Source organism: Loxodonta africana, chromosome 4 (assembly GCF_030014295.1).
Source record: "Loxodonta africana isolate mLoxAfr1 chromosome 4, mLoxAfr1.hap2, whole genome shotgun sequence".
Lineage (NCBI taxonomy): Eukaryota > Metazoa > Chordata > Mammalia > Proboscidea > Elephantidae > Loxodonta > Loxodonta africana.
Window position 1 is genome coordinate 35,088,089 of NC_087345.1, and position 26,759 is coordinate 35,114,847.

Sequence of the window (26,759 nt, forward strand, 5' to 3'; positions counted from 1 at the left end):
CTGAATGACCACCCCTGTATACCACCCTACATAAGTGGTAAGAACTATCATGCCCATAGATGAACAAGCAACAAAGTATGCCCAGCATGCCCTCTCGAACATAACCAAACAAAACAAAGAAGCACTATGAAACAAGCAAAACTGTTGTTGTTGTTAGGTGCCATCAAGTCGGTTCCGACTCATAGCGACCCTATGCACAACAAAACGAAACACTGCCGGGTCCTGTGCCATCATCACAATCGTTGTTATGCTTGAGCCCATTGTTGCAGCCACTGTGTCAGTCCACCTCACTGAGGGTCTTCCTCTTTTTTGCTGACCCCTGTACTCTGCCAAGCATGATGTCCTTCTCCAGAGACGCATCCCTCCTGACAACACGTCCAAAGTATGTAAGACGCAGTCTCCCAATCCTTGCCTCTAAGGAGCATTCTGGCGGCACTTCTTCCAAGACAGGTTTGTTCGTTCTTTTGGCAGTTCATGGTGTATTCAATATTCTTCGCCAACACCACAATTCAAAGGCGCTGACACTTCTTCAGGCTTCCTTATTCATTGTACAACTTTTACATGCATATGATGTGATTGAAAATACCATGGCTTGGGTCAGGTGCACCCTAGTCTTCAGGGTGACATCTTTGCTCTTCAACACTTTGAAGAGGTCCTTTGCAGCAGATTTGCCCAATGCAATGCGTCTTTTGATGTCTTGACTGCTGCTTCCATGGCTGTTGATTGTGGATCCAAGTACAATGAAATCCTTGACAACTTCAATCTTTTCTCCATTTATCATGATGTTGTTCATTGGTCCAGTTGTGAGGATTTTTGTTTTATGTTGAGGTGTAATCCATACTGAAGGCTGTGGTCTTTGATCTTCATTAGTAAGTGCTTCAAGTCCTCTTCACTTTCAGCAAGCAAGGTTGTGTCATCTGCATAACACAGGTTGTTAATGAGTCTTCCTCCAATCTTGATGCCCTGTTCTTCTTCATATAGTCCAGCTTCTCGGATTATTTGTTCAGCATACAGATTAAATAGGTATGGTGAATGAATATAACCCTGGCTCACACCTTTCCTGATTTTAAGCCAATCAGTATTCCCTTGTTCTGTCCGAACAACTGCCTCTTGATCTATTTAAAAGTTCCTCATGACCACAATTAAGTGTTCTGGAATTCCCATTCTTCACAGTGTTATCCATAGTTTGTTATGGTCTACACAGTCGAATGCCTTTGCATAGTCAATAAAATACAGGTAAACATCCTTCTGGTATTCTCTGCTTTCAGCCAGGATCCATCTGACACCAGCAATGATATCCCTGGTTCCACGCCCTCTTTTGAAACCAGCCTGAATTTCTGGCAGTTCCCTGTCGATATACTGCAGCAGCCGTTTTTGAATGATCTTCAGCAAAATTTTGCTTGGGTGTGATATTAATGATATTGTTCTATAATTTCCACATTTGGTTGGATCACCTTGCTTGGGAATAGGCATAAATATGGATCTCTTCCCAGGCAGTTGGCCAGGAAGCTGTCTTCCGTATTTCTTGACATAGACGAGTGAGCACCTCCAGCGCTGCATCTGTTTGTTGAAAACATCTCAGTTGATATTCCATCAATTCCTGGAGCCTTGTTTTTTCACCAATGCCTTCAGAGCAGCTTGGACTTCTTCCTTCAGTGCCATCAGTTCCTGATCATATGCCACCTTTTGAAATGGTTGAATATCGACTAATTCTCTTTGGTATAATGACTGTGTATTCCTTCCATCTTCTTTTGATGCTTCCTGCCTCATTTAATATTTTCCCCGTGGAATCCTTCACTACTGCAGATTGAGGCTTGAATGTTTTCTTCAGCTCTTTCAGCTTGAGAAGCACCGAGCATGTTCTTCCCTTTTGGTTTTCCATCTCCAGCTCTTTGCACATGTCACTTATAATACTTTAGTTTGTCTTCTCTAGAGGCCCTTTGAAATCTTCTGTTCAGTTCTTTTACTTCATCAATTCTTCCTTTTGCTTTAGCTGCTTGACGCTCAAGAGCAAGTTTCAGAGTCTCCTCTGACATCCACCTTGGTCTTTTCTTTCTTTCCTGTCTTTTCAGTGACCTCTTGCTTTCTTCATGGACGATGTCCTTGATGTCATTCCACAACTCGTCTCGACTTCAGTCACTAGTGTTCAATGCATCACTATTCTTCAGATGGTCTCTAAATTCAGGTGGGATATACTCAAGGTCATATTTTGGCTCTCATGGGCCTGCTCTGATTTTCTTCAGTTTCAGCTTGAACTTGCATATGAGCAATTGATGGTCTGTTCCATAGTTGGCCCCTGGCCTTGTTCTGACTGATGATATTGAGCTTTTCCATCATCTCTTTCCACAGATGTAGTCAATTTGATTTCTGTGTGTTCCATCTGGCAAGGTTCATGTGTACAGTCGCCGTTTATGTTGGTGAAAGAAGGTATTTGCAGTGAAGAAGTCGTTGGTCTTGCAAAATTCTATCATTCGATCTCTGGCATTGTTTCTATCACCAAGGCCATATTTTCCAACTACTGATCCATCTTCTTTGTTTCCAACTTTCGCATTCCAATCTCCAGTAATTAACAATGCATCTTGATTGCATGTTCGATCAATTTCAGACTGTAGCAGCTGGTGCAAATCTTCTATTTCTTCATCTTTGGCCCTAGTGGTTGGTGCATAAATTTGAATAATAGTCGTATTAACTGGTCTTCCTTGTAGGCGTATAGATATTATCCTATCACTGACAGCGTTGTACTTCAGGATAGATGTGGAAACGTTCTTTTCGACGATGAATGCAACACCATTCTTCTTCGAGTTGTCATTCCCAGCATAGTAGGCTATGCGATTGTCTGATTCAAAATGGCCAATACCAGTCCATTACAGCTCACTAATTCCTAGCATATTGATGTTTATGCATTCCATTTCATTTTTGACGATTTCCAATTTTCCTAGATTCATACTTCGTATATTCCAGGTTCCGATACTTAATGGATGCTTGCAGCTGTTTCTTCTCATTTTGAGTCGTGCCACATCAGCAAATAAAGGTCCCAAAAGCTTTACTCCATGCACGTCATTAAGGTCGACTCTTACTTTGAGGAGGCAGCTCTTCCCCAGTCATCTTTTGAGTGCCTTCCAACCTGGGGGGCTCATCTTCCAGGGCTATATTAGATCAACAGCAAAGCTGACATTTTATGTTTTTATCTCCAACTGTCCTAGTCAGCAGCTATCTCTCAACTAATCCCAACTCCAGAAAAGAAAAAAAAAAGTTTATCGGTTGATCTAAATTCCTGCACTTCCTGGCAACAGTGAGAAATAGATAAGGACTGGTATTTGGGGATCGAAAGAACATATGGATATTGAGGCTTCTGGCAAGGCCAAGGCCAGAGTCTTTAAGTTTTAAAGATCTAGTAAGTATGGGTAATGTATCATGAAAAACAATAACAAAAAAAAACCTTTTTAATGAAGAAAATTTCAAACATACAAAAGTAGAGAAAATAATATAATGAAGCCAATGTACGTACCACCCAGCTTGAATAATTATCAACTTTGGGGACGTATTTTGTTTCGTTTATACTCATATTCATTCCCAGCACTGAGACTGGCTTCAAATTCAAGATATCATATTACTTAATATGTAAGTATTTCAGTATATATCTCTAAAAGAATAGGAACTCTTTTTATAAAACATGACCATAATGCTATAATCTCACCTAAAAAAGAAATTTGAAAAAATTCCTTAAAATCATTAATTGAGGAGTCCCTGGATAGTGCAAAATGATAACACACTTGGCTGCTAACTTAAAGGTTAGTAATTTGAATACAGCCAGAGGAGTCTAAGAAGAAAGGCCTGGTGATCCACTTCTGAAAAATCAACCATTGAAAATCCCGTGGAGCACAGTTCTGCTCTGGCATACATGGGGTTACCATGTGTCAGAATTTACTCCATGGCAACTAGTTAGCAGGTGAAAGCCCTATCTTTGTCATTTTGATTTATATTTACCTCGTGAACAATGAAAGCAAAAGGTCATTAAAAATACAAGAAAGCAAGAAAAGACTAAAATGGATGTCAGAAGACTCTGAACTTGCCTTTGAAAGTAGATTAGCTAAAGCAAATGGAAGAAATGATGAAATAAAGGGGCTGAACAGAAGATATCAAAGCGTGGCTCAAGAAGACAAAGTAAAGTATTATACTGACATGTGCAAAGACCTGTAGTTAGAATACCAAAAGGGAAGAGCACGCTCAACATTTCTCAAGCTGAAAGAACCAAAGAAAAAACTCAAGCCTTGAGTTGCAATACTGTAGGATTCTATGGGCAAAATGGAGCCCTGGTGGTGCGGTAGCTAAGAACTTGGCTGCAAACCAAAAGGTCTACAGTTCGAATCCTCCAGCTACTCCTTGGAAACCCTATGGGGGCAGTTCTACTCTTCTATAGGTTGCTATGAGTCAGAATCAACTCGATGGCACGTAACAACAACAACATGGGCAAAATACTGAATGACACAGAAAGCATCAAAAGAAGATGAAAGGAATACACAATCACTATGCCAAAAAGAATTGGTCGACGTCCAACCATTTCAGGAGGTAGCATATGATCAGGAACCAATGGTACTGAAGGAAGAAGTCCAAGCTGCACTGAAGGCATTTGTGAAAAACAAGGTTCATTGACAGAACACCAATTGAGATGTTTCAACAAATGGATAAAAGGCTGGAAATGCTCTCTCGTCTATGCCAACCAACTATGTCTATGACAACCAACTAGAAAGGATGCATATTTGTGCCCATTCCAAAGAAAGGTGATTCAACAGAACACAGAAATTATTGAGCAATATCATTAATATCACATGTAAGTAAAATTTTGCTGAAGATAATTCAAAAACGGTTGCAGCACTGACAAGGAACTGCCAGAATTTCAAGCCGGATTCAGAAGAGGGAATATAATGAGGGTTATCATTACTGACGTCAGATGGATCTTGGCTGAAAGCAGAGAGTATCAGAAAGATGTTCACCTGTGTTTCATTGACTATGCAAAGACATTCGATTGTGTGGGTCATAACAAATTATGGATAACATTGTGAAGAATGGAAATTTCCAGAACACTTAATTGTGTTCATGCAGAGCCTGGACAGAGAGACCAAGAGGCAGTCATTCTAACAGAAGGGGAGACTGTGTGGATTAAAATCAGAAAAGGTGCACATTAGGGTTGTATTCTTTCACCATACCTATTCAATCTGTGTTGAGAAAATAATCCCAGAAGCTGGACTATAGGAAGAACAGAGCATCAGGATTGGAGGAAGACTCAGTAATAACCTGCGATATACAGATGATACAACCTTGCTTGCTGAAAGTGAAGAGGACTTGAAGCACTTACTGATGAAGACCAAAGACTGCAGCCTTCAGTATGGATTACACTATAACATAAAGAAAACAAATATCCTCACAACTGGACCAATAAGCAACATCATGATAAATGGAGAGAGTATTTTCATTTTACTTGGATCCACAATCAATGCCCATGGAAGCAGCATACAAGAAATCAAACAATGTAGTCATTGGGCAAATTTGCTGCAAACGGCCTCTCCGAAGTGTTCAAAAGCAAAGATGTCACCTTGAAGGCTAAGGTGCCCCTGACCCAAGCCATGGTATTTTCAGTTGTCTCCTATGCATGGGAAAGCTGGACAATGAGTGAGACCAAAGAAGAACTGATGCATTTGAATTACGGCGTTGGTGAAGAATATTGAATATATCATGGACTGCCAGAGAAGGAATAAAGCTGTCTTAGTACAACCAGAGTGCTCCTTAGAAGCCAGGATAGCGAGACTTGGTCTTACTTACTTTGGACATGTTATCAGGAAGAACCAGTCCCTGGAAGAAGGACATCACGCTTGGTAGAGTGTCAGCAAAAAAAAAGGGAAGACATTCAAAAAGATTGATCTACACAGTGACTACAACGATGGGCTCAAATACAGCAATAATTCTGAGGATGGTACAGGATCATGCAGTGATTCATTGTTGTATATAAGGTCACTGTGAGTTGGAACCAACTGGACAGTGCCTAACAACAACAGTTTAAAATGGGATCAAAATAAGGTCCAAACATTGCAACTGGTTATGCCTTTTAAGTCTTTTTTAATCTATAGGTTCCATGTGATCTTTTATTTCAATTTTTTTGTTGTTGTTGATGTTGAAGAAACCAGGTTATTCATCTTGTAGAGTTCCTCATAGTTTTGCTGACTGTATCCCCGTGGTTTCATTTAAATGATCCTGTCTCCTGTATTTCCTGTAAATTGTTAGTTAGATCTAAACACTCGATCTGGTTAAGAATTCCGTTATTTTTACTAGCAAGTATACTTTATCCTCCCATTAATTCATTAAGGTTTGCAAAACTACAAAATTCTAATTCCAACATCTTTTCTTCATTTATTATGTGAAAGCCTCCCTTCATCAGCTATTTGGTTACCTTTAGGTATAGTTAATAGAGGAAAGATAATCAGCACTCCCCCCCCACCCCCGCCATAGAGCCCTGTTTCCTTTAGTGATAAATGGTTTTTAGAGCCCACAATATGAGTACTAGGAATTACCATTTCTTTTTGAGCCCTTTGAATTGCTTTGGCACCTTTGTAAAAAATTAATTGACTACATGTAGGGGTCTTTTTTTTTTTTTTTTTAACCAAAAGATAGGCAGTTTGAATTCACCAGCTGCTCCTTGGAAACCCTGTGGGGCAATTTTACTCTGTCCTATAGGGTCGCTGTGAGTCAGAATCGACTGGACAGCAACGGGTCTTTTTTTTTGGTTTTTTGGTTACCTATTTTTTTTTATATTGTTCTATTTATTCTATATTGTTCTATTGATGTGTTTCTTTCTTTATGCCAATGTCATCCTCTCCTAACTACTGTAGCTTTAATAAACCTTGAAATTAGGTAGTATGAGTCCTTCAACTTTATTCTCCTTTTGTAAGATTTTTTTTGCTTTTCACAGTTCTTTGCATTTACTTATAAATTTTATAATCAACAGCCCATTTCTTTAAAAAAAAAAGTTCCTGTTAGGACTTTCATTGGGATTGCACTGAATCATTAGACCAAGTTGATAATAATTGTTACCTTAACAAAATTAAGTTTTCCAGCTTATAAACACAAACGTTAGGTCTAATTTTTTAAGAAATTCTTTAGGTCTTCGTTAATTTCATTCAGTCTTTAGTGTTTTTCTGCAATGATTTATAGTTGTCAACGTAGAGATCTTACACAAGTTACATTATATATATGCCGAGTTATTTAGTATTTTGGATGATATTTTAAATTTTTCATTTTCTAGTTTATTTCTGCTACTATATAGAAATACAAAATTTTTTTTTTTGTATTGGCCTTATATCCTGCTACTTTGCTTATTTAGTTTAGCATTTGTATTGTAGAGTCCTTAGGATTATCTACGTAAAAAATTACATTGTCCACAAATAAAAGCAGTTTTACTTCTTCCTTTCCAGTCTGTGTGCCTTTTGTTCCTTTTTCTTTCCTTGTTGCATTAGCCAGGACCTCTGGCATGATGTTGATAACAGTGGTATAAGCAGACATCCTTCTTTGTTACCAGTGTTAGGGGTAAGTGTAATGTCAGCTTTATCAGGTTGAGAATGTTCTCTTCTATTGCTAATTTGCTGAAAGTTTTTAACATCAATGAATATTAAATTTTGTAAATGCTTTTGCTGCATCTAGTTTGATGATCATGATTTTTCTCCTTTATGCTGCTGATACAGTGAATTACATTGATTTTTCAAATGTTAAAAAATAACTTACATTTCCAGGATAAATGCCACTTGATTATCATTTGTATATTTTTATATATTGTGTACTGGGGCCCTGGTGGCACAGTGGTTGTTTGGATGCAAACCACAAGGTCAGCAGTTTGAATCCAGCAGCCGTTCCTTGGAAACCCTATGGGGAAGTTCTACTCTGTCCTATAGGGTCACTGTGAGTCAGAATCAACTCAACTGCAACTGGTTTTTCATTTGTATAATTTATATGTTGCTGGGATTTACTTGTTAATGTTTCATTTTTGTGTCTACGTTCTTGGGAGATATTGGTTCATACTTTTCTTGTTGATATCTGTCAAGATTAAGCTGATCTCATTTCTAAAACAAAAAATTGTGTAAGATTTATTCTGTCTTCCTTATATGTTTGCTAGAATTCCCCCAATAAAATAATTTAAATATGGAGGTTTTTTCATGTGAAGGTTTTTGATTAATTCCATTTCTTTAGCATATTTAAGGGTATTCATATTTTCTATTTCTTCTTGTGCGAAAACCAAACCCGTTGCTGTCAAGTCAATTCTAACTCATAGTGACTCTAAAGGACAGGGTAGGGCTGCCCCATAGGATTTCCAAGGAGTGGCTGGTGGATTCTAATTGTCGACCCTTTGGCTAGCAGCTGAGCTCTTAACCACTGCATCATCAGGGCTCTTTTCTTGTGTCAGGTTTGTTAAATTGTGCTTTCCAATAATTTTTTCCATTTCATGTATGATGTCAAATTCATTAGTAAATTTAATCATAATATTCCCTTATTTTCTTTTTAATATCAATAGGTTCTGCAGTGATACCTCTCTTTTATTATTAATATTGGTAATTTGTGCTTTTGTTGCTTTTGTTCTTCACCAGTGTCCCAGGAGCATACCAACTTTAATAATCTTTTCCAAAGATTAATCTCTGACTTTATTTTCTCTATTTTTGTTTTATAGCTAATTGATTTCTGTTCTTATAATTTCATTTCCTCTTATAATTCCTTTTCTTTTACTTACTTTCATTTTAACTTGCTCTTCTTTGTCTAGTTCTTGCAGGTGAATACTTAAATAATTGATTTTATATCTTTCTTCTTTTCTATTAAGCATTTAAAACAATAAATTTCCCTCTAAGCACTGTTTTATTTGTATGCCATAAATTTTTATATGTTACCACCAATTTGAAATATTTCCTAATTTCTCTTATGCTTTCTTCTTTGTCACATGGATTATTTAGAAGCAGGTTGTTTAATTTCAAATATTTGGGGATTTTTCTTCCTGTATTATGGTAACCTGTTTATAATTAAATTCTGTAGTTGTCAGAGAACATAGTCTTTAATGTTTCTGTATTTTAAATTTTATTAAGACTTATTTTTTGACTCAGCATATGATCCATCTTGGTGAATACACCATGTGTACTTGAAAATATGTTTATTCTGCAGTTGCTGGGTGTACTACTCTATAAATATCAATTAGGTCAAGTTGATTAATAGTGCTCAAGTCCTCCATATCCTTTATGATTTTTTGCCTAGCTTTTCCATCAATTATTAAGGAAATCTTGTCCACGATTTTAAATTTATCTATTTCTTCCTATTGTTCTTTGAGTTTTATTTCATGTATTCTGAATCTCTGTTACTAGGTTCATACATATTTATGACTGGTACGTGTATTAGCTTCCTTGAGCTGCCATACCAAAGTACCACAGACTGAGTGGCTTATAAGAACATAAGTTTATCACTTAACAGTACCGGAGGCTAGAAGTCCAAGCCAGGGTATCACCTGTGTTGATTCCATCTAAGGGTTCTGAGACAGACAATGTTCTATGCCTCTCTCCTAGCTTCTGGTATCTCCAGAAGTTCCTTGGCTTGCAGCTATAGCATCACATGGTGTCCTTCCTCTGTCTCTCTGTGTATCTTCTCTTCCTTTATAAGGAAGCCAGTCATGTGGGATTAGGACTCACTCCACCAAAAGAAGGAGCCCTGGTGGCACAGTGGTTAAGCACATGGGTGCTAACCAAAAGGTTGGTGGTTCAAGCACACCAGTTGCTCTATGGGAGAAAGATGTGGCAGTCTGCTTCTGTAAAGATTTACAGACTTAAAAGAATATTGAAGAGGAAATCACCAAATCAATACCATTTACAGTAGCCCCCAAGAAGATAAAATACTTAGGAATAAATCTTACCAGAGATGTAAAAGACTTATACACAGAAAACTACAAAACACTTCTGCAAGAAACTCAAAGAGACCTACATAAGAGGAAAAACATACCTTACTCATGGATAAGAAGACTTAACACAATAAAAATGTCTATTCTACCAAAAGCGATCTACAGATTTAACGCAATTTCAATCCAAATTCCAACGACATTTTTTAAGGGGATGGAGAAACAAATCACCAACTTCATATGGAAGGGAAAGAGGCCCCAGATAAGTAAAGCATTACTGAAAAAGAAGAACAAAGTCGGAGGCCTTACTCTACCTGATTTTAGAACCTATTATACCACCACAGTAGTCAAAACAGCCTGGTACAGGTACAACAACAGATACATAGACCAATGGAACAGAATTGAGAATCCAGACATAAATCCATCCACATATGAGCAGTTGATATTTGACAAAGGCCCCAAAAGAGTTAAATGGGGAAAAGACAGTCTTTTTAACAAACAGTGCTGGCATAACTGGGTATCCATCTGCAAAAAAATGAAACAAGATCCATATCTCACTCCATGCACAAAAACGAGCTCAGAATGGATCAAAGACCTAAATATAAAATCTAAAACAATAAAGATCATGGAAGAAAAAATAGGGACAACACTAGGAGCCCTAATACATGGCATAAACAGTATACAAAACATTACTAACAGTGCAGAAGAAAGACTAGATAACTGGGAGCTCCTAAAAATCAAACACCTATGCTCATCCAAAGGCTTCACCAAAAGAGTAAAAAGACTACCTACAGACTGGGAAAAAGTTTTTAGCTACGACATTTCTGATCAGCGCCTGATCTCTAAAATCTACATGATACTGCATAAAGTCAACTGCAAAAAGACAAATAACCCAATTAAAAAAGGGGCAAAAGATATGAACAGACACTTCACTAAAGAAGACATTCAGGGAGCTAACAGATACCTGAGGAAACGCTCACGATAATTAGCCATCAGAGAAATGCAAATCAAAACTATAATGAGATTTCATCTCACTCCAACAAGGCTGGCATTAATCCAAAAAACAAAATAATAAATGTTGGAGGGGCTGTGGAGAGACTGGTACACTTCTACACTGCTGGTGGGAACGTAAAATGGTACAATCACTTTGGAAATCAATTTGGCGCTTCCTTAAAAAGCTAGAAATAGAACTACCATAGGATCCAGCAATCCCACTCCTCAGAATATATCCTAGAGAAATAAAAGTCTTTACACGAACAGATATATGCACACCCATGTTTACTGCAGTGCTGTTTACAATAGCAAAAAGATGGAAGCAACCAAGGTGCCTATCAATGGATGAATGGATAAATAAATTATGGTATTTTCACACAATGGAATACTATGCATCAATAAAGAAGAGTGATGAATCTGTGAAACATTTAATAACATGGAGGAATCTGGAAGGCATTATGCTGAGTGAAATTAGTCAGTTGCAAAAGGACAAATATTGTATAAGACCACTATTATAAGAACTGGAGAAACAGTTTAAACAGAGAGGAAAATATTCTTTGATGGTTATGAGATGGGGGAGGGAGGCAGGGGGGGAGAGGAGTATTCACTAATTTGATAGTAGATAAGAACTACTTTAGGTGACAGGAAAGACAACACATAATACAGGAGAGGTCAGCACAACTAGATTAAACCAAAAGCAAAGAAGTCTCCTGAATGAACTGAATGCTTCAAAGGCCAGCATAGCAGGGGCAGGGGCTTGGGGACCATGGTTTCAGGGGACATCTAAGTCAATGGGCATAATAAAATCTATTAAGAAAACATTCTGCATCCCACTTTGGAGAGTGGCATCTGGAGTCTTAAATGCTAGCAAGCGGCCATTTAAGATGCATCAATTGGTCTCAACCCACCTGGAGCAAAGGGGAATGAAGAACACCATGGACACAAGGTAATTATGAGCCTAAGAGACAGAAAGGGCCACATAAACCAGAGACTACATCAGCCTGAGACCAGAACTAGATGGTGCCCGTCTACAAGCGATGATTGCCCTGACAGGGAGCACAACAGAGAACCCCTGAGGGAGCAGGAGAGCACTGGGATGTAGACCCCAAATTCTCATAAAAAGACCAGACTTAATGGTCTGACTGAGACTAGAAGGACCCTGGTGGTCATGGCCCCCAGACCTTCTGTTGGCCCAGGACAGGAGCCATTCCCAAAGCCAACTCTTCAGACATGGATTGGACTGGACAATGGGTTGGAGAGGAATGCTGGTGAGGAGTGAGCTTCTTGGATCAGGTGGACTCTTGAGAACATGTTGGCAATGGAGGAGAGATGAGAGCGTAGTAGGGGTTAGAAACTGGCAAAATGGACAGGTAAAGAGAGACTGGACAGAGGGAGTGGGCTCTCTCGGAGAGCAATTGGGAGTATGTAGCAAGCTGTATATAAGTTTTTGTGTGACAGGCTGACTTGATTCGTAAACTTTCACTTAAAGCACAATAAAAATTAAAAAAAAAAAAAGATTCACAGCCTTAGAAACCCTATGGGGCAGTTCTACTCTGTAAAGGAGCCCTGGTAGCACAGTGGTTAAACACTCAGCTGCTAACCAAAAGGCTGGCAGTTTGAACCTACCAGCAGCTCCACAGGAGAACCTATGTGGCAGTCTGCTTCTGTAAAGATTTACAGCCTTGGAAACCTTACAGGGCCGTTCTACTCTGTCCTGTAGGAATTGATTCTACAGCAATGGGTTTGGTTTTGGTTTTTTTCTACTCCAGTATGACCTCATGTTAACCTAACTGATAATACCTTCAAAACCCTATTTCTAAATAGAGCCACATTCACAAGTACAGGGGTTAAGGCTTCAACGTATCTTTTTGGGGGACACAATTCAATCCATAACAATATGCTTTCCTGATTAACTGAGCCTTTTCACATTAGGAAATATTCTCCTTTATCTCTACTAATACTCCTTGATTTGATGATTATTTCATCTAATATTTTTTTTTTCTAAAAAAATTTTTCTTTTTTTTTTTCACCTGAGTATAGCCTCAATAGTGTTTTTATGGTTACTGTTTTCATAGTGTATGTCTTTCCATCTTTTTTATTTTCAATCTGTTTCTTTATATTCAAAGTGCTTCTCTTACAGTATATAGGCATGTCTCCCTTTTTTTATCTAGTCAGACAATATTTGTCTTTTAATTAAAGTACTTTTTTCTAAAAAAAAAAAAAAATTTTTTTTTTTTTTGTAGCTCCTGAGTACAGATTCAAAAGGCCTGCCAGCAGTTCTAAACCAGAGTCCAATAGCTGCCATGATGAGAAATCCATTTATATTTAATACAGTTATTGATATGATTGGGCTAGGCTTACTATTTGCTACTGGTTTTCTATTTGTTCTGTGTGTGTTTTGTTCCTCTGGTCCTTCTTTCCTGCCTTCTTTTTAGTTAACTATTACTTGTTCTGTTGTTGTTGTTAGGTGATGTCAAGTCAGTTCCCACTCATAGTGACCCTATGTACAACAGAATGAAACACTGCTCAGTCCTGCCTCATCCTCACAATCGTTGTTACGCTTGAGCCCACTGTTGCAGTCATTGTGTCAATTCATCTCGTTGAGGGTCTTCCTCTTTTTCGTTGACCCTCTACTCTACCAAGCATGATGTCCTTCTCCAGGGACTGGTCCCTCCTGATAAACTATTACTTAATATTCTTTTTTATTTCATTGGATTTTTATCTATATTTACTTTTATTTTAGTGAATATTCTATGTATCATAAAATGCATCTTTAACTTACCATGTTCCAGTTAGAGTGTACCACTGTACCACTTTATACACCTTCTTATTATTAGCTGTCATCAAGTTGACCTCCAACTCATGATAACCCCATGCACAAAAGAACGAAATGCTGCCTGGTCCTGCACCAGCTCTATGACTGGTTGCAGATTGGGCCTTTGTGATCCATAGGGTTTTCATTGGCTGATTTTTAGAAGTAGATCACTTTCTTACTATTTATTGTCCCTGTCTTTTGTGCTATTGTTGGCACATATTTTAGTCCCAGAACTATTATAAACCCCACAATACAATACTAAAACAAATGCCCTATCCATGGCTCAATGTGCTTATGTGTTTACTACTTTTCCATGTTTAGATTACTTTATGTTTGCATTTTTTCAATTTTATTTGCATGCTTTAAATCACAATGTGGTAGACTTAAAATGGCTGCAAAGTCTACAAGACCTGGAGTGATATAACAGGGACAGATAAAGCAAGGGACTAAACATCAACTAGCAAGCTTTATGATTTCTCTTAGGGTCTGTTTCTTTCTCTGTTAAAAAGATTGTTACAAAGATCAAATGTATTAAGATAAGTTTATAGAGAAGCTGGAGCTCATTAAATGTTACTTTCTTTTGCCTTTAAGAAATCAAATTTTCAAGGTGAGACATTTTTAATTAACATCAATGCAAGTTACATATTGTGAACCAAATAATAATGAGAAATGAATAAAATATAGACAATCTAAATAGGAACTCAGGAAAAAATTTAATCTCTATTTATCCAAAGCTGCATGGTATAAAAATATTTTTTAATTGAATAGAATTAAAGTCATTACCAAAAAGTTCTTACCTTAATAGAATTGACATTTTGTAGTTCTATTAACATGTCAGTAAGTAATTCTGCTCCAAAATAGAATGGTAAAACAGAAGTACAGAGAAAACCATCCTGATTAACAGGAAATATTTTATAAAGATCAACCATTTGTTTAAGAAGCATTTGTAGCTCCTGAGTATAGTTCCAAAAGGCCCGACAGCAGTTCTGAAGCAGAGTCCAATAGCCACCACGATGAGCTAGAACCTAAAATAAATGCAACATTCAAAAGATTCCAAAGTTTCAAAAATTATAGATCTCTGAATAATTTTACCTTTCTGCAAATACTATGTCAATAATAAAGACAGCTAAAATCATTTGCTATGTGCCATTTACTATGTGCTAGATACTGTATATTATCTCATTTAATTTAACAATACTTCTATACAGTCAGTCTGCATTAGTGTTACACTCAATTTACAGATGAGGACATTGAGGCATGGAACTTGCCCAAGGCCACGAGTCTACTAAGTGGTGAGCTAGGATTTGCACACCAGTGGTCTGACTCCAAAGCTTCCACTGTTCTAGTTGCTGAGGATACGGCAGTGAGCAGAGAAACCTAGGCCTGCCTTCGTGCAGGTTAAATTTTAGTAGGGGAGACAGACACTAGGAAAGCAGACAAAAATATAACTTCAGGGAATAATTAGTATTATAAGGAAAACTAAGACCAAAAACAGGCCAGAACCTATAGGGGGTAAAAGGATGTGTTCTTTTAGACAGAGCAGTCAGAAAAGAAGTCTTCTTTGAGGAGGTGATATTTGAGCAGAGACCTAAATGATGAACTGTACAAGTCAAGTGAATGCAAGGCCACGGGGTGGCAAGGGGGGGGGGTGTTGGGAGAAGGTCAGCAATTGAGACTGAGAGATGGAGACAAAGGACGGAGGGTGAAACTGAGGGCTGAGGAGGGAAAAAGCTTAGCGCTTTCAAGATTGGAAGGGCGGGAGTGGGCCGAGCATGAGCAGGACTGAGAGTGGCTGAGTTCAGAGTGGTGAGCGGGGCCCAGCTCCTCCAGGGCCATGAAGCCAGAGGAAAGGAGGGTAGGATGTGATGTTCAAGGGGCATGATGTGGGTCTACTTTACATTTTTTAAAATCACTCTGTCCACTCCATGGAGAATATGGAAGCTTAACTGTTCCTTCTTAGCTGGCAAGGATAGATGCAGTATTTCCCCTCACCTTTTGTGACATTTGACATTTAAGCCCTTCTGCTCTAAGAAAAAGAAAACTAATTTCTTAGTAGCCAAAGATTCTGATTCTGAGTTTTGCAAGCTATCAGATAATATAACAAAGGAAAAGAAGGAACACACAAATGGCCTGCAGAAAAGTAGGAGGTCTGGGAAGGGGAATGCAGCAGGACCTTCCTCTAGGCTAGAATGATCTTCCTCTGTGCTAAAGGGAAGACAGAGGTCTTGGTTCCCAGAACAATACTTCAGGAGAGAGTAAGACCCTGGAGAGGAATCCCTGGCTTCACCAGAGAACCCCATGTCTCACTCGTGGCAAGAATGCAGCACAGAGGTGTCTGCAAGCAGGGGCTGTGTGAACAGGTACAACGGCCACTCAGCTACTCGGCTCTGGGTGGATGTATGACTGCATGCTAAAGGAGCTAACGCCCTCTCCTTGAGGCCTTAACACTGCATGATTCCTCAGGACCATGGCAGGCAAACTTCAAAGTCGACTAAGGCTAAATTCAGCAAGATGGGGTCTGAAAGTTGAAATCAAAATTGTGTATAGAAAATAAATAAATAAACACAATATATCTTACACGCCTGAGCTTATGGAATGAAATTTAGGTCTACAACATTAGCAAATCAAAATGGCCACATTACCATCGCTCTCCTGCAATATAAAAAGATTTTCGTAAAATGGTCCAATAGACAGAAATTTGCTGCTCGGTCCTTTTCCTTAGAACTAAGAATTGATTGAGAGTCTGAGTCAGAACCTGTTTGTGTCTTGGGATTATCTTTGTCACTCATTTTGAAATTAAAAAAAACAGAAAATTCATCGGCATCTACAATACAAAAATAAGGTGTAATGTTATTGAAAATAGACAATTAAGTTTCAGAAAACCCAATATAGGTGATATATGTCAAATGAACAATTCAGAAAATGCACGTTAACTAAGTTTGGAGAAAGGGCAGGGTTATCATGGACTCAATGAACCAGGAAAGGCTTCTAGAGAAAGAGGCACTTACGTTAGGTCTTGAAGGAGGCGCACAACTCAGCTTGCGGGAAGAATATAGAGAAGAGCATCCCAGGCAAAGGAGATGGCAAAAGGAACAATGCAGAGGCCGAAATGCACACGTTTTTTGAGCATCCCACTGATCTTTAATTCGCCGCATACAGGTCACTCCCAGGACACATAAAATAGAAAGTGAGCAGCACCCCCTGGACTTGTGCCATGGAATGGCCCTGGCCACTCATTCCCCTACTGGTGTGGCATAAAAGTATAGAGCATTTTTCCTGGCATAAACCTTCTCTTAGAACTCTGCATTAGGTAGTAAATCTCACTCAATACTAGAATATTCTATTGCCAGTTTCATGGCAGGTCTTAGGTAGGAGGTCAGCTTTTGAAAAACTTACATGCAAAAATCAGACTCTTTCAATATCTATGGAATTTACATTCAAATACTTCAATATATAATTATGATATGTAGATACAGTTACTCCTAACATGTGCCCTATAAAAAGTTAAAAAGTATATAAAGCACCCCAAATATGAATCAATACTTCAGGGGCAGTTAACTCACATATGAAGTACCTCAATCAGCAATAAGTTACGTAGCATTAAAACTACCATTATTAACAATCTATATAAGAGGTTTGTAACAGCATGTAGATATTAGAAATAATTTTTATTTGTGAAATGAGTAGATTTCAAGATAGGTGATCGGTTAGTGTTATGGATTAAATTGTGTTCCCCAAAGGAATATGTTTGGAAATAGGGTCTGTCATTGAAGATGTTATCAGTTAAATTAACACGAGGTCATACGGAATTGGGGGATGGGGGTACTAAGGCAATCTGAGTGGTATCCTTATAAAGAAGAGAAGATATACAGAGAGACACATGGGGGAAGATAGCCTTGTGAAGGTGTATCTACAAGCTAAGGAATGCCTGTGGCTATCAGAAGCTGAGAGAGACAAGAAAGGATCTTCCCTAGAGACTCTGAAGGAAGCATGGTCCAGTTGACTCATTCATTTGGACTTCTAGCCTCCAGAACTGTAAGACAACAAACTTCTGTTCTTATAAGCCACCTTAATCTGTAGCATTTTGTTAAGACAGCCCTAGGAAATGAGTACGGTTACGAATAGTGTCCAGGCACCACCATCTTTGAAGGAATAGGGTATAATAATCCATCAAGTCCAGTAGATCAGTCATCACTACAGCACTCCAGATATAGGGCTCTGTTTGTCCACATTCCTCTATTTCACAGAGGTCCCTGTCACCAACCAGGTAACAGAGAGGAAAGAAAGAGGTCTACTTGGCCTTGCCATCAGCATATGGTTGCATTCATCTTGGAGTGAGCTTTCCTGGAAGGCACTAGTTGGAGATCCTAGGACAAGACTGAGACTGGCCTGAATACAGAATAGGCTGGAGGACTGCTTTTGTACCTGCTGGCATTAATATGTTTGACAGAATTTGCTCAGAGACTTGCTTCCACTAAAATATAACACATGGTAGCAAGGTATCACCTATCCTGAACCACTGGGGACTTCCAATATTGAACAAAAGAACATTATATTTGCTGAACAGCCAAAATGATTTAGGTTAGAACACAACATATTTCCAAATGTATATGATGAGACAGCAAAAATACATTTTTTTTTTTTTAAAGAGGAAAGAATCTCCTATAAAGTATCACAACTGGACTGAATTTCTGGATCTTTGGAAAATGGTGTGTATACCTCTGTGCGCTCGTGTGTGTGTGTGTGTTGAATTTTGTTTGGAAATAAAAATCTAGAGGCAATTTGATAGAATATTAACATATTTATTTTACCTGTTGGTAAGTTGGCCTTTCTTTTTTTAGCTGTAAGAAGGAAATCAAGCATTGCTTTGTAACTTTCTATCGTAAATTTTCCTGTTGGTAATACTGTTCCTGAATTATATAATGAGAACATATTAGGATCAAATGATCGGAAACTGCAAGGGAAAAAAAAATCACATTAAAATAGCAACATAAGTAAAATTGAATTAAATCTGTCAAAAACAATCTACTTTTAGTTTTAAAACATTTGTGAGTTACTGCTCACAAATTTTGGATCACAATGTATTTTGGCACTTGTCCAAAGCCAAACATTTTCCAATTAACTTTAATATTATAAACTGTCACTTTGCTCTGAGGAATTTCGACATCACCATCTATTTCCCTGCAAGGGCCCTTGAAAATAGGAAGGAAAGTTGTAAACTCACTCTATGAACTCTGAAACATAATTTATGTTAACTAACAGTCACCTGATTTAAACACAACTCAGTGAAGGTGCCTATTATATACAGCAATGTGTCCATAGTCAATGTTGTTTCTTTTTTAAAATAAGGCCTAAGAAATAAACTTCCACAAAAATATATACATACACACATCCTGACTATACATAAGAGTTTTAATAAAATCGAATTTAGTACCAAGTTAGCCTGACACAAATTTACCACCGTCTTGTGCTCCCAGGTAATCATGCATAAATGGTCATATATGTAAGGAAGCTCAGCCAGGACTTCTTTTCAGAGAACAGTAAGGAAACCCCTCTGCTCTGAACCACTTTCCTTGGCATTGCCCCATGAGTGGGTCACTTTGCCAAAAGCCTTCTCTGTTGATGAGGTAAGCTAACTGCATCTTGAATGCAAGTCTGGTATAGCCATAGCAAAGGGATCTAACTGGAGACATTTTTGTGAAGGTTCACTCTGGTCAGGATTTTAACCAAAATACTGGAGAAACAAAGACTGAGCCCAAGTTCACTGGGAATTTCAACCCTCAATTTTTGTTTACTGGATTGTTGGAATATACCTTCTTAATTTATATCTCTGTACCAAGCTCAAGTCTTTCCTCCCTCTAGTTCATTTGATATGTTGCTCTCAGAAAAACTTCTTATCATGGCCTTGCTCAAAACCCTCCATAGCCTTCACTGTACATGAAACAAAGTTCAGGTTTAATAGACATTTTATACTATCCGTGATTCGGTACTGACCTATTTTGCTAATTATTTCATGGCACCCCCATTCACATGTCCTAGATTCCTGTCAGACTCTTTATGGTTCTCATTCTGTGTTTTACCTGGATTCTGACTCATGTTCTTCCAACTACCTGGAATGTCTATTTCCCTAATCTATACATATCTAAATCTTGCTAATCCATTAAGACCCAGGCCAAGTACCCCCTCCCTATGAAGCTATTCCTTTGTCCCAGCCGTAGGAAAGCCTTCCTTCCCAGGAACTAATGAGAGTTTATGTGTACTTCCATTTTTACCATTAGCTACAGTTATTTGTGAACATCAGTCTACCCTACCAGACTACAGTCTGTGTATTTAGCCTGTACAGCCACTTCATCTTTGTATACCTGTTGTCACTTGAATTTTAACCCCTAAAAAGATATGTTGAAGTCCAAACCCTCATATCTGTGAATGTGACCTTATTTGGAAATGGTGTTTGTAGATGTAATCAAGTTAAAATAAGATCAGACTGGACTAAGGTGGGTCCTGAATCCAATGGCTGGTGTCTTTATAAGAGACACAGAGACATACAGGGACACGTGATAACAGAGGCAGGGGTTAGAGTAATGCATCTATAAATGACAAAATGCCAAGGATTACGGGCAATCACCAAAATCTAGAAGAGACAAGGGAGGATTCTTTCCTAGAGCCTTCAGAGGAACTCAGCCCTGCCAAAAACCTGAGTTTGGATTTCTGCCCTCCAGAAATGTGAGCAATAAATTTCTGTTGTTTTAAGCCACCCAGTATGTGGTTTTCACTGGCTAATGCTTTTCAGAAGTAAACTGCCAGGTCCTTCTTCCTAGTCTGTCTTAGTCTGGAAGCTCAGCTGAAAACCTATCCTCCATGGGTGACACTGCTGGTATCTGAATACCGGTGGCATAGCCTCCAGCATCACAGCAACACACAAGTACAACACACAAGTAATGTCCGAAGTATGAATCTAGGAAAATTGGAAATCATCAAAAATGAAATGGAATGCATAAACATTGATATCCTAGGCATTAGTGAGCTGAAATGGACTGGTGTTAGCCATTTTGAATTGGACAATCATATAGTCTACAATGGTGGGAAGACAATTTGAAGAGGAATGGTGTTGCATTCATCATCAAAAAGAATGTTTCAAGATCTATCCTAAAGTACAACACTGTCAGTGATAGGATAATATCCATACGTCTACAGGGAAGACCAGTTAATACCACTATTATTCAACTTTATGCACCAACCACTAGGGCCAAAGATGAAGAAATAAAAGATTTGTATCAGCTGCTACAGTCTGAAATTGATCGAACATGCAATCAAGATGCATTGTTAATTACTGGCGATTGGAATGCGAAAGTTGGAAACAAAGCAGAAGGATCAGTAGTTGGAAAATATGGTCTTGGTGACAGAAACAATGCCAGAGATCGAATGATAGAATTTTGCAAGACTGCCAACTTCTTTACTGCAAATACCTTCATTCACCAACATAAACGGCGACTATACACATGGACCTCGCCAGATGGAACACACAGAAATCAAATTGACCACATCTGTGGAAAGAGACGATGGAAAAGCTCAATATCATCAGTCAGAACAAGGCCAGGGGCCGACTGTGGAACAGACCATCAATTGCTCATATGCAAATTCACGCTGAAACTGAAGAAAATCAGAGCAGGTCCACGAGAGCCAAAATATGACCTTGAGTATATCCCACCTGAATTTAGAGACCATCTGAAGGATAGATTTGATGGATTGAACACTATTGACCGAAGACAAGTTGTGGAATGACATCAAGGACATCATCCATGAAGAAAGCAAGAGGTCACTGAAAAGACAGGAAAGAAAGAAAAGACCAAGGTGGATGTCAGAGGAGACTCTGAAACTTGCTCTTGAGCGTCAAGCAGCTAAAGCAAAAGGAAGAATTGATGAAGTAAAAGAACTGAACAGAAGATTTCAAAGGGCCTCTCGAGAAGACAAACTAAAGTATTATAATGACATGTGCAAAGAGCTGGAGATGGAAAACCAAAAGGGAAGAACATGCTCGGCCTTTCTCAAGCTGAAAGAGCTGAAGAAAAAATTCAAGCCTCGATTTGCAGTAGTGAAGGATTCCACGGGGAAAATATTAAATGAGGCAGGAAGCATCAAAAGAAGATGGAAGGAATACACAGAGTCATTACACCAAAAAGAATTAGTCGATATTCAACCATTTCAAGACATGGCATATGAACACAAACCGATGGTACTGAAGGAAGAAGTCCAAGCTGCTCTGAAGGCATTGGCGAAAAACAAGGCTCCAGGATTGATGGAATATCAATTGAGATGTTTTCAACAAACAGATGCAGCGCTGGAGGTGCTCACTCGTCTATGCCAAGAAATATGGAAGACAGCTTCCTGGCCAACTGATTGGAAAAGATCCGTATTTATGCCTATTCCCAAGCAAGGCGATTCAACCAAATGTGGAAATTATAGAACAATATCATTAATATCACACCCAAGCAAAATTTTGCTGAAGATCATTCAAAAACGGCTACTGCAGTATATCGACAGGGAACTGCCAGAAATCCAGGCTGGTTTCAGAAGAGGATGTGGAATCAGGGATATCATTGCCGATGTCAGATGGATCCTGGCTGAAAGCAGAGAATACCAGAAGGATGTTTACCCGTGTTTTATTGATTATGCAAAGGCATTCGACTGTGTGGATCATAACAAACTATGGATAACACTGCGAAGAATGGGAATTCCAGAACACTTAATTGTGGTCATGAGGAACCTTTACACAGATCAAGAGGCAGTTGTTCGGACAGAACAAGGGGATACTGATTGGTTTAAAGTCAAGTAAGGTGTGTGTCAGGGTTGTATTCTTTCACCATACCTATTTAATCTGTATGCTGAACAAATAATCCGAGAAGCTGGACTATATAAAGAAGAACGGGGCATCAAGATTGGAGGAAGACTCATTAACAACCTGTGTTATGCAGATGACACGACCTTGCTTGCTGAAAGTGAAGAGGACTTGAAGCACTTACTAATGAAGATCAAAGACCACAGCCTTCAGTATGGATTACACCTCAACATAAAGAAAACAAAAATCCTCACAACTGGACCAATGAACAATATCATGATAAATGAAGAAAAGATTGAAGTTGTCAAGGATTTCATTGTACTTGGATCCACAATCAACAGCCATGGAAGCAGCACTCAAGAAATCAAAAGACGCATTGCATTGGGCAAATCTGCTGCAAAGGACCTCTTCAAAGTGTTGAAGAGCAAAGATGTCACCCTGAAGACTAAGGTGTGCCCGATCCAAGCCATGGTATTTTCAATCGCATCATATGCATGTGAAAGCTGGACAATGAATAAGGAAGACCTAAGAAGAGCCGACGCCTTTGAATTGTGGTGTTGGCGAAGAATATTGAATATACCATGGACTGCCAAAAGAATGAACAAATCTGTCTTAGAAGAAGTACAACCAGAATGCTCCTTAGAAGCAAGGATGGCGAGACTGCGTCTTACATACTTTGGACATGTTGTCAGAAGGGATAGTCCCTGGAGAAGGATATCTTGCTTGGCAGAGTGCAGGGTCAGCGGAAAAGAGGAAGACCCTCAATGAGGTGGATTGACACAGTGGCTGCAACAACGAGCTCAAGCATAACAGCGTTTGTAAGGATGGCGCAGGACCGGGCAGTGTTTTGTTGTGTTGCGCATAGGGTCGCTACGAGTCGGAACCGACTCGACGGCACCTAACAACAACAGTGTGTGGTACTTCGTTTCAACACCCATAGGAAATGAATACAGTGCCCACAGCATCTACTTCAGTGTTTTACATCTAATAGGTATTCAACAAATGTTGTTTGAATGAATGATTCTCTATCATCTTCTTAATGGTTACATGTTGTGTGCTGTTGAGCTGATTCTGACTCATAGGGACCATACAGGACACAGTAGAGCTGCCCCATAGGGTTTCCAAGGCTGTAATCTCTACAGAAGCAGACTGCCACATCTTTGTCCTGCGGTGCTGCTGGTGAGTTCGAACCACCAACAGTTCCATTAGCAGCCAAGCACTTAACCACTGTGCCTCAAGGGCTCTTTGCACTTAGCCAAAGACACTCAATAAGACCTCAAAAATATCTGTCAAAGTAGTGATAGAAAGTTGACATCGTATGAGAAAATATGATCTCTGTTTATAAAAAAAAAAAAACCATTGCCGTCAAATCGATTCCAACTCATAGTGACCCTAGAGAACAGAGTAGAACTGCCCCATAAGGTTTCCAAGGAGTGACTGGTGGATTCAAACTGCCAACCTTTTGGTTAGCAGCCGAACACTTAACCACTGCACCACCAAGTCTCTGTTTATAGAGTGTAAATTATACTTCTAAATGAAATACAGTTTTGCCTACTATTATCTAAAGTTATTACACAATTCATATTAAATTTCTGTTGGAATTACACTTTACCCTTGCACTGAAAGCTATATTAATAAACACATTCAAGATATATACAAATTAGCACTTCATAAACACTTAAGATCCTGGAATAAGAAATTAGGAAATATGCCAATGGCCAGTGTAAAGATAAAGGCATTCTGTAAACCTCTTCTAGGTTATTGTAAACATTAGAGCCTTCCACATACAAACATAATCCATGTTTATAGCATTAAAAAACCATTATACATTGGTAATGTACTATACCTGACCATTGCCTGTGAAGTACCAAATTTCATCTTCATACGCTCCCCTAGCTTTAGTAAAAGCAGGTTGAAGTGTGCGTTTGCCAGATACAGGTTCATCTGAGATCTCCAGGGCATCTCCTCAAGAAATATTTGATGGAATCTCTTTCTTTTAACATAATTTGATATTATAGGATTCATATAATCCACCAGGGATTGATAGGCTATTTTTCTAACATCAGGTCTCTTATTTCTGCCAAGGGAGAAAGAAGTTTTGCAATTACACAAACTTCTATACACTTAATAAAGAAGAATGATTCCAATTTATACAAAATAGATCAAGAAGTCACTTGACTACCCTTATGCAGATCTTCCTCACTTATTTATCATTTTCTTAGTGCTAAAAATGTGAAATCAGGTGGTAAAGAAAGCACAAGGGTAGGGATGGAGACACTATGTATTGCCTTCAATTCTCTCTAATATGTTTCCTAAACTCAAACAGAGCTTTACTTTTCTGTAACCAAAAGCCACTGAGATTAGACCACTAAATTATGATATAACATTCAATTTCATCAACTAATTTCAACATTAAATAAGAAAGTAACTTCTCTGTAATGTTCCTAAAGGGGGAAAAAATGGAACAAAATTTTTCTAACATTACCTAGACTATAATGAAAATAAAATATTGTGACACTGTGGTTAATAGCTCTGGGGCTAATCAAGAGGTCAGCAGTTTGAAACCACCAGCTGCTCCTTGGAAACCCAATGAGGCAGTTCTACACTGTCCTAAAGGGTTGCTATGAGTTGGAATTGACTCTAAGACAATGGGTTTTTTTTTTTTTTTAGTTTACAGATGAAATGCTGGAGTCCTGGTAGCACAGTGGTTAAGTGCTCAGCTGCTGACAGAAAGGTCAGCAGTTTGAAATCACCAGTCGCTCTGCAGGAGAAAGATGTGGTAATCTGCTTCCATAAAGATTACAGCTTTGGAAACCCTATGGGGCAGCTCTACTCTGTCCTATAGCATTGCTGTAAGTCAGAATCGACTCAACTGCAATGGGTTCATAGATGAAATAAAATAATTTCACAAATACATATCCAGTCTGATCTGGAGAAAACTCATATTCAAATTTGAGCTAATAGTTCAGGCTTTAAATATAATAAATTCAGTTTTAAAAAATCATTCATATCAAAATCTCAAAATAGTTCAACTATTTTTTTTAGTTTTGTTTTTTGTTGTTGAGAATATACACACCAAAACACACACCAATTCGATAATTTCTACATGTACAATTCAGTAACATAGATTACATTCTTGGAGTTGTACAACCATTCTCACCCTCCTTTTCTGAGTTGTTCCTCCCCCATTAACATAAACTCACTGGCACCTAAGTTTCCTATCTAATCTTTTGAGTTGCTATCGTAAATTTGATCCCATATAGACAGATCTTGAAAGAGAACAATGCTCAAGGCAGACATACTTTACTAGTTAAGCTAAACTATTGTTTGGTTTTAAGAAGACTTCAGGGGATATTTTTTGGTTTAAGGTTTAAAGATTATCTCAGGACAATAGTTTCAGAGGCTCATCTAGCCTCCATGACTCTAGAAAATCTGGAGCTATGAAAATTTGAAATTCTGTTCTGCATTTCCCCCTTTTGATCAGGATTCCTCCACAGAATCTTTGATTATAAGGTTCAGGAATGGTAGTTGGGCACCATCCAGTTCTTCTGATCTGGATGGTAAAGGAGGCAGTTGTTCATGGAGGCAATTAGCCACACATTTCATATTCTCCTCCTATTCCAGACTCTCTTTCTTCCTCTGTCGCCCCAGGTAAATACAGACTAATCACTGTTCCTTGGGTGGCCGCTGGCTAGTTTTTAACACCCCAGGCACTATGCAACAAACTAGGAAGCAGGATAGCACTAAACATATTATCGAGCAAATTAACTGGGATGTTCATGAAACCATGACCCTAAACCTCCAAACCAAAGAACCAAATTCCATCAGGTGTTTGGTTGTACATACGCAGCCTCAACGGCTACTCTCTTGTTTTTTGACATTGTTGTAAAATGGTTGCACAACTCAAAGAATGTAATCAGTGTCATGAAATGGTACACATAGAAACTATTGAATTTGTGCATGTTTTGCTGTGTATATTCTCAACAACAACAAAATAGAAGAATATGTTGATATATATATAGAGAGAGAAATGTTTACATAGGTATTTACATAAATAGAGACATAGATTTATTTGTATATACGTATTTCCTAGATTTGTCTGCTGAAAAGACTAGAAGTAAAGACACATCAATAGCTCCAAGATTTTAGATTCTAAGTACCATTTTCCTTTTTTAAGAATGTATTGATTCTAGGGCTGGCAC

General features: G+C 38.4%; 1 protein-coding gene across 2 annotated transcripts in view; it reads right to left on the reverse strand.

Moving 5' to 3' along the window:
- Window positions 1-26,759, reverse strand: part of CFAP54 (cilia and flagella associated protein 54) — a 462,482-nt gene that overhangs the window by 255,522 nt on the left and 180,201 nt on the right. For both annotated transcript variants that reach the window (XM_064283706.1, XM_064283705.1), the window contains exons 33-36: window positions 24,404-24,634; window positions 18,533-18,675; window positions 16,364-16,545; window positions 14,519-14,746 (exon numbers count right to left, since the gene is read on the reverse strand). In XM_064283706.1, coding sequence (XP_064139776.1) covers window positions 14,519-14,746; window positions 16,364-16,545; window positions 18,533-18,675; window positions 24,404-24,634 — 784 coding nt within the window. The remainder of the gene's footprint in view (window positions 1-14,518; window positions 14,747-16,363; window positions 16,546-18,532; window positions 18,676-24,403; window positions 24,635-26,759) is intronic.